We start from the raw sequence: 9,219 nt of genomic DNA, 5'->3' as shown, positions 1-9,219 counted from the left end.
CAGACCATAAAGGTGTGGTGCACGTAGCATTACCCTGCTTTTCTGTAATTTTTACTGCTCGAATCCGTGACCTAACTGGCCCAAAAAACACTAAGGTAAAAAGTAATTTTTACTGCTCGAACTAATTGGCCCAAAAAAAACTAAGGTAAAAAGTAATTTTTACTGCTCGAACCCGTGACCTAATTGGCCCAAAAAACACTAAGGTAAAAAAAGGAAAAAAAAGACCTTTTAGATTAAGGAGTACTAAATAGATGAGGAGAAAGCAAAGTAGCCATCGTCACGTCTCCTTAATTAATTAAACAAAGGAAACTCAAGAGCAAACTTTTCATTTTTAACGCATTGGACTTGGAGAAGAAGGAAGAAGAAAAACAATCTACAATAGTACACGAAAACTAAACGGAACCCCGCTACGTAATTCTCCCCTTCTTTCTCCACGCAACCCAAACTCTCTTCCACCCTATATCGGCGGCGACCGGCGGCGGCCGTCCTTCTTCTTCTTCTTCTTCTTCATCATCCACCACCGCCTGTTAAGTATCTAATCCTTTTGCCCCACCTTTTTTGAGGTTGTTTCGGAAATTTATACTAGTTTTTATTTCACTTTATTGTAGGAGAAAAACCTAAATAATTTGGGGTTTAAAATCCCCTATAACCCTCAGTGTAAGCCCATATATTTTAGCCTTAGTTACGCGCAAGCTGGTCCATACACTGATATAAAAAAATCACTTTCCCAATTGTGATTTTTTAATTGTTTAGAATCCCTTTATTTGGGAACATAGTGGGCAAGCTGTTTACTTTCTGGAATTGCTTAGAATTGCTTCACCAAGTTGTTTTACTTTATGGTGTATTGAGGATTTCAGCTGGGTATTGGTGGAGACAGTGAATCTAGTTGTAGGTAAATTGCTTTGTTCTCTTGTCTTATCTATCTTGTATAGTGAATTTTTGTTTTGTTAGGATTCAGTGTATGAAGTAACATGGTCAATGAGGATTCATATTGCCAACCCCAACTTGTTTGGAACTGAGGCTTTGTTATTGTAGGATTCAGGACAATGCATGTGTAGTGTCATATAGTTTGCAATTCTATGGCTAAGTTTTCTACTATGAATATGATATGTGACTCATGAAATTGGATTAGTGGGTATTTTGTAGTATGTCATGATTGACAATGTATGCTATATGAATACGAGATAATCCGAGCTTGTAGTTAGAAAGTTGTTGCCTTTGGAATATTGTTAACCATTGAGATATCAATAAATGGACGACGGCCTTAATTCGAAATTAGTTGGGGTTGATTATATGAATCATCAATTTTCTTTTTAGACCAGTTGACTACTACATTGGCTATTGTATTTGACTGGCTACATTATCTAATTTGTAAAACCTTGTTCAACTATGGCAGTAGATGATCATGTTAGTTACACAATAAAATTAACCGAAAAGAAAGGAATAATTGATGCTCCGCATCGCACTCCATTAAAACCGGCTTCCACCCTTGCGTTTCAGTGTATAATTGTTGACAAAATTGTACTCCTCCTTCATGGATTTCCTTCTGCCCCTTAAGTTCGAGACTGTCAATATTCTCCGGTAGAGTTTATCTCCATGAACATTTGCCATTCTGGAGATAAATTTTAGTATTGCCTTTCTCTTCCTTTACCACGTCGTCCTCGAATTTGTCTCCAGCTAACCTTCTGTACAATTAGGATCTCCAACTTGTCCTTTTGATTACTCTCTGTGTAGCTTCTCCTCCTCCAACAATGTCCCTGCTAGCTTGTTTTTCTCCGAGTCATGTAAGCTTTTTTTTTTTTCTTTTCTTTTTGATAAGTGACTCCAATTCATGTAAGTTATCAAGCATCTTTGCGGGTTTTTTCCCCACTCTTATGAAACTTCTTAATTCAACTCCTCAAATCCTCCTTTAGTTGCTTTTGTTAGGGTCTCACATCGGTTTCAGATGGGGTCTTTTGTCTCATTATATGAGGTCTTGGGCTATCCTCCCCTCACGAGCTAGCTTTTGGGATTGAGTTAGATCTAAAGTTCATTTTTTTACATGGTATCAGTGCCAGATGCATCTCAGTTCTTGGTTTGCTTGACGTTGAGCCCCCATTTTATATCATCCACGTTCTAGATGTGAGCGGTGGGGGTAGGGTGTGTGGTAGAGTACTGCATCGATTTTAGATGGGGTCTTTGGTCTCCTTATATGGCTTTTGGGGTTGAGTTAGGCACAAAGTTCATTTCTATACCATTTCAATTTGTTTGGCCATTTGTAATTGGTCTTTCAGAGCAGGATAATTGTCCCACTATGCTTTCTTCGTCATGTGTAGTTATGTAATCAAATTTAAAATATATTGACCTCCACATGCTTCCTTGCAATCGAGCATTATCAGCTCATGATCAGATACCTGCCAAAGCATGTTTGTTGTAATATATCAGCCTCAGTTTCTATTCAGCATATATTTGCAAATTGTGAATGTGGGAAGCACACATTCTATTGGTTCATGTAAACGTTGCTCCTGATACTAGTAAATTAATTAGCCAATTAATGAAATTTGAAAAAGTCTGTCCTCCTTACTAGTCATGTTTCTTCAACCCGCCCTCCTGCTCCTTTTCCTAGTATTTGTGTCCTGTCCTGCAGTTTTAATGCTTCCTCCTTGGTTCACTCCCTTTTAATCATCAAAAAATTCAATGCCTCCCCTTCAAACCCCAAACGCACGATTAGCATGTCAAACACCATTGGTTTTCCCCTTGAAATACTAGGAGGAAAGGAACTGTAAGACCTACTCCTGTCCTAATATTGAGTGGAGACATGCAACTCAACATGTAAAGGATCATAGACCCATGAACAGCTCCAATCTGCAGAAAACTTTTTAAAATGTGCCAAAATTACTAAAATGTGCTTGAGTACTGGTAAGTGTAAAACGTCCAGCGGCTTACAACTGGAAGTGTGACAAGCAAGTGAATTTTCTTAACTAACTTTTTGCAGAACTTTGAATCTGCTGATCTTATGAGTTCTGACCTTTGTTTTCATGTCTTCTTTGGTACATGCTTTGAGTTTGTCTGGTAACTGAGTCTTGCAGAACTAAGACCAAAAGACATTCTACTCGAGGCTTAAGTAGTCATTTTGCTTCGGTACTTGACAGCAGAACTGGAGCTCTGCTGGACTCTCACGTATTAACTAATATATAGAAAAGGAAAAACTTTAGATAAAACAATCATTGATGATTTTATGCTTCCGAGATTGATTTTATCATTTATGGGATGCTAAAGCATGATTCTACATGTTCATTATCCTTCAAAACTATTTAACAACCAATGAAGAACCCCATTGAGGTAGGAGCATACTTGTTCATACTTTGAAGACCACCTGAAGAATGACTTTTTCTTTTTTCTTTTTCTTTCCTTTTCAGTGCAATATTTTAATTACTTGGTGCATGGGGAATGGTCAGGCTGTGTTTGCATATAGTCAGCGTACATGAATGATGTTCAGTGGACAAAAAGGCGCTAGTGGCCTTAACATATTCAAATGGAAATGGCATGGCGAATCATCGTTGAGAACAGGGTTGCTTGATGATGTGCCTCCTGAAATCGAACTGTCAGACTATCGCAGAGCACCAAGTCCTGGTAGTGAGAGCCCATCTGGGCTTCTTAATGGTGAGAGCTTGAATGTTGAGCCAATTGCTGATCTGGACCTGTTCTTCGAGAGGCTCTACAACTATTATTGCGAGAAAGGATTATGGTGCATTATTATAAAGTGGATATTTGAGCTTCTAAGCCTAGCTTTCACCATATGCTTTTCTGGGTTTTTTCTGTTGTATGTTGATTGGAATGGACTCCGCAACGCAAAATGTGGAATGGATGCTGTGGAATCTGGAATCAAGCCTTGTGATCTGGCCAACGAAGCTCTTCATCTGCACCCATTGAAGCCTCTTACGCTCTTTAAAGCCATTGTTTTAGGTTACCTGGGGATATTTTCTGTCTACTGGATATTTTGCTTCTTGAGGTTTTTCGCACAGCTAAAAGAAACCCTGGCAATCCGTCAGTTCTATTACAGAAGGTGCGCTGAAACATCTTAAAAGATTTTCTGGAAGTCAAATTTTGTGACATGTCATTCATTTCTTTTTCTTGCTTTAGTTATAATTAATGGAAACTCAAGATGTTGACTGATTGTTTTTTTTTCTTATATTGCATGTTATCATTGATTGCCAATACTTCTTCATCACTATGAGAGTGTTGGAGTCTTTCATTCCTCTAGCTAATCACAATGGTGTTATGTTTTTGTGCAGTCTTCATGTGACAGACAATGAGATACAAACCATTCCATGGGCATCTATTCTTGAAAGGGTTGTTCAGTTACAAGAATTGCAACAACTCTGTGTAGTCAAGAATCTTTCTATTCATGATGTGGTTATGCGATTAATGCGGAAGGAAAATTATTTGATAGGAATGCTTAACAAAGGGCTCCTCGCTTTTCCTATTTCTCACTGGGTACCTGGCGCTGGTCCAACTATCAAATGTGGCCCCAATGGAGTGCGTAGTCGTTTAATACTGACAAAAACCCTTGAATGGACCTTAAATTGGTGCATACTGCAGAGCATGTTTGACAGGTATCTGACAGTATGCCCTACCTTGCGGTCAAATTGCCATGTAGTGCTTTCTAATTTAAGTAAATGAAGTTTGTTTTCTTCCATATGTCTTTACTAATTTGTTCTCCACTCCTACAATCTAACTGGTGTTTTTTTTTTCTGCAGAAACTTTTGTATAAGGAGGGAATTCATTTCTGATCCTAAAACATTAAAGAAAAGGCTTATGATTGTTGGAGTTTTAATGCTTCTCCTATCTCCGTTCCTCGTCATATTCATGCTGGTATATCTCTTCTTGAGGCATGCTGAACAGTTTTACAACCATCCAAGTACGGCATCGTCTCGGAGATGGTCAAATCTTGCCAAGTGGATGTTTAGGGAATTCAACGAGGTATCATTTCTCTGGTATGAGCTTGATAGGTTGAGAAACATGGAACTTGTCATTTTGGATCTGCCTTTTGATCCCACTTCTTTGGTTATTACTCCATTTTATGTGATGGTGTTTGACCGGGCACAGAGTTTTGAGAAAGAAAGAAAGACTTTTGAAACTTGTGGCCTAAAACAAGTTTCTGTGTGGCTGTAAATTATTTCATTAAGGGTAAACTAGGAAGTTTAAAGTGAAGTTGTTTCTAAATATAGAAAAAGATCATTCTTTTTGGGACAATGTAAAAAGGAAAATGTGCAACATAAATGGGATAGAGGAGTATTTGGAGGTGAGGGGTGGGAATGGGGACTTGGGAAGGGCAAATGATGGGACAAAGTAAAAAGGAAAATTTACCACATATACAGAGGAGTATTATTTCTTTTTGGAGGTGAGGGGTGGGAATGGGGACTTGGGAAGGGCAAATGATGGGACAAAGTAAAAAGGAAAATTTACCACATATACAGAGGAGTATTATTTCTTTTTGGAGGTGAGGGGTGGGAATGGGGACTTGGGAAGGGCAAAGGTGTTTAGCATACTGCGTTTTCTCGCCTGCTTTCAGGTTACTTGTATGGGTATAGGGTAATGTCACTATAACTCGTCAAGCTTATCGCCTTTTAGCTGTATATTGCTTCTATATTTTCCGTAGTCCCTCTATTGCACGATAGACTTTCTGTAACATATTTATGTAACAGATAGACTGTGAGCCAAATAAAATGGGTTAAGTGGAATGACTACAACAGATTCATGCATCCAACCCCAACTAGTTTGGGTTTGAGGTGGAATTGGTTGGTTTTGTGCATGTGTATATATTGTGAGCTAAAATTCTAGTGAGAATGTGAGCTGTGGTTTTATTAGCTCTTTTGCTCCACAAATTATTTGGTACTTTCCATCCACATACTTGAATTCTGTTATGGCTTTTACTTTTATATTTATGCGCGTCTTTTTTGTTTTCAGGTTGACCATTTGTTTAAGCATCGCATCACCAGCAGTGTCATACATGCTTCTGATTATCTAAAGCAATTCCCATCGCCTATTATATCTATCGTCGCAAAGTTCATTTCTTTTGTTTCCGGTGGATTTGCCGCTGTTCTTATTATCATTGCATTTCTAGAAGAATCTCTGCTGGAAGGCCATGTAAAAACTTAAACTTCCACAACCAACAAATATTTATTTGCAGAGTTGCTCATTTATGCTATTCGCACTATCTGATACTGCATTTTCTTTTGCTTCAAATGTTGCAGATATTTGGTCGCAACTTATTCTGGTATGCTGCTGTATTTGGAACTATAACAGCTATAAGCAGGGCTGCAATAACAGATGAGCTTCTTGTCCTTGACCCACAGGGAGCGATGTCACTTGTTGTCCAACATACACACTATATGCCAAAGAGATGGCGAGGGAAAGAAAATACTGAGGCTGTACGAACTGAGTTTGAAACTTTATTTCAGGTGCTTTTTGCCCTACGGATACTTATAAGCAGATAAATGTGAGAAGGGGCACTTCATTGTAGTAACTCAATGTCTAGATTTAATGATTTCATTAAGAGCATATTATTAGTTTTCTCAAGAAAATCATTTATTTTTTATGAAATAAAGCAAATTCGTTACCACAATAAGGTGTTGACTCATTAAACAATCCATTTTAGAGTTAATAACTAAATATTGCTTCAATAGAGCTTAATCATACACTGTAAATTCAGACTAGACAGATCATTATCATGATCTTTCTTAATTTCACTTTTTGGCGATTTAACCCTTCTACTTCTTTTCAGTTCCAGGCTTGAGGGTTGGTTGGTTTATATATATTAGATTCGAAGTTTGACTCTTCTGTGTAGCCTTCCATATTTACCTTTTTAAATTATTGTAATTTATCAACAAAATAAATAAATTAAGTAGCTCCAGTGGTAGGCTTTTGATCCCTTTATTTGGAGTCATATTCTTCTCCAGAGAATTTCATTGATGTATAACCAGGGGCAAGAGTTTGACTGTCGACAGATAGATCGTGTAGTACTTTTTACTGTGTGAGATTGTTATTGACTTCTTATTAACTCACTGCGCAGTATACTGGAATGATGTTACTTGAGGAGATGGCCTCAATTTTTCTTACACCATGTCTATTGCTATTTGTTGTGCCAAAGGTGATCTTGTTTTTAAGGATAATTTCCTTACCTTACCTATCTTGAGAATCCTTGAGATGATGGTCCGTAATAGTTGAATATTTTTTGTCACAGAGGGTAGATGCCATTTTGCATTTCATTGTGGACTTCACTGTTCATGTCGAGGGTGTTGGTCATGTGTGCAGGTTAGTAATTATACCAGCTTACTTGCTTATGCGTTCATATTTTGGTGGCTCCCACTGTTGGAGCATGCACATTTCAATCATTAAGCACTGATATAGTGTCTTTTTCTTCGCAGCTTCAGCGTGTTTGATTTTCTGAATCATGGCAATAGCAAATATGGAGCGCCATATAATTCCGCCCGCTTGCAGAGAAGTTCTCAAGGGAAAATGGAGAAATCATTTCTGAGGTTGGTCTAATGACTACTTGCAGCCTGTTTTAGGATTATTTTTGGATTTAAGACGCTTTTGAATAACATTACATGTCAAACAATTGCAGCTTTCTAAATAGCTACCCTTCCTGGGAACCTGATGATCAAGGAAGACAGTTCCTATCAACGCTCAAAACGTTCAGAGAGCAAAAGCTGCAGGTGCAAGATATAGGACCTGCATATCGACCTTCAGAGTTACAGCACTGGAATCCCAACTTTAGAGGTTCAAGTGACAGAAATAACTTGTTCTCCAGGGAAGTGCCTCTCAACAACTTGGGAGCTGGATTTGGCTCAATGTGGTTAATAGATGGTGGACAGAGGTACATTATTGATTGGTATTATACCTCGCATCCTCACAATACGAGTAGTGATTCAAGAGGCATTGAATCCAGGCCATCTCATAGTGATAATGAACGCCTTAAAGATCCTTGGATGCCATCTCATTTTGTGCAAATCAAGGATACAGTTGATGACAACTGGGGGCACCTATTTGAGGACCGAGCTCAAAGTCATCTCGAAGCTACCGCATCCGCTCCTGTTTTAAGGGAGAGCATCCTACATCACGATGATTCAAGTAGCATGGCGCAATCTATCAGGAGCCAGTGGTGGGATAGAACTCGACTACAAGTTGCAGATCCCCAGACAAGTTTTCTTGAACCTCCAAATTTCAATAGCAATCCTCATGATTATTATGATAATTTCTCTGACAGAAGTCAAGATGAGCACGAGCACCTTGACTTTAAGAATTCTAATAGGTTGGCCAATACCTTCTTCATGGACGATTCGGTTGGAGACTTCAACCTTCCTTTTGATGGTATTTATAGAAGGCCCTCAGAAAACCCCACAAGAAAGTTAGATCCTTCAGATCTTGTTTAATTTCATCTCTAAAGACACTAGGAATGTTATGAATTTCTGGGTCTCAAAAGTTGTCTTTTTTAAAGAAAGTTGTTCATATTTACATTCTTTATTGTGCATAGTTGATTGTGAGGTTAGATTTCTGGAAAGGGCCTCAGGTTCGTTTGGAAAGTGATTGGATGTGAATGTCATCGTTGCTCCTCCTAAAAATGTGAAGACATTCTCTGTACATAATTCAATTTAGCAAGTATTTCTTTTCATGTTCCTTTTACCCTTTGGTTATTACTATTAGCAGTTGTTATTCCTTAAATCACTGAAATTATTGTCACCTCATAATTCTAAAGTTCAGACTCCTCACACATGGTGTTTGTGTTATATATAATATACCAAACAAATGAATGCATGAAATTTGTGTTTTATATACATTTTTTTCACTTAACTATATTTATTCGATATTTGTACGCATTGTACATGAATAGAGCTCTTTCATCTTGATCTTTGTGAAGACGGAACTAGTGACCGGTGGCCAAAAAAAAAAAGAGAGGGGAGAGACAGGCTCGTAATAATCCAACTAGTTAACTAATTACACAAACAGGCAAAAAAAATAATATAAAGGAAAACAAAATGTGCATTACCTTTTTACATGAATAGTTTTAACAATAACCAAAAAGGTGGCCAAGGAAAATCTGTTAATTAATATTAAAAATATGTTAAGAAACTAAGCTCAAATTAACAATATAAAACAAGAAGATAAGTAATAGAATAAGAGAAGAAGATATAACTTTCTTATCTCATCAAGTGTTCAAGTATGTCCCATATCACA

General features: G+C 37.7%; 1 protein-coding gene across 2 annotated transcripts; it reads left to right on the top strand.

The window, feature by feature from the left end:
- The first annotated feature begins 287 nt into the window (after positions 1-287).
- Positions 288-8,667, top strand: LOC107830896 (autophagy-related protein 9). 2 transcript variants are annotated; one of them, XM_016658573.2, is made up of 10 exons: positions 288-892; positions 3,399-4,045; positions 4,275-4,595; positions 4,740-4,962; positions 5,950-6,129; positions 6,237-6,443; positions 7,055-7,132; positions 7,226-7,296; positions 7,410-7,520; positions 7,610-8,667. In XM_016658573.2, exons 2-10 carry the CDS (start codon positions 3,468-3,470, stop codon positions 8,415-8,417), a joined length of 2,577 nt encoding a protein of 858 aa, XP_016514059.2. In that variant the 5' UTR covers positions 288-892; positions 3,399-3,467; the 3' UTR covers positions 8,418-8,667. The 2 variants fall into 2 exon arrangements, with proteins under 2 accessions (XP_016514059.2, XP_016514060.2); XM_016658574.2 differs by having other exon boundaries at positions 357-526.
- Positions 8,668-9,219: the final 552 nt, after the last annotated feature.

This window comes from Nicotiana tabacum, chromosome 16, assembly GCF_000715075.1.
Source record: "Nicotiana tabacum cultivar K326 chromosome 16, ASM71507v2, whole genome shotgun sequence".
In the NCBI taxonomy this organism is placed as follows: Eukaryota; Viridiplantae; Streptophyta; class Magnoliopsida; order Solanales; family Solanaceae; genus Nicotiana; species Nicotiana tabacum.
This window is presented reverse-complemented; position numbering and strand designations above follow the sequence as displayed.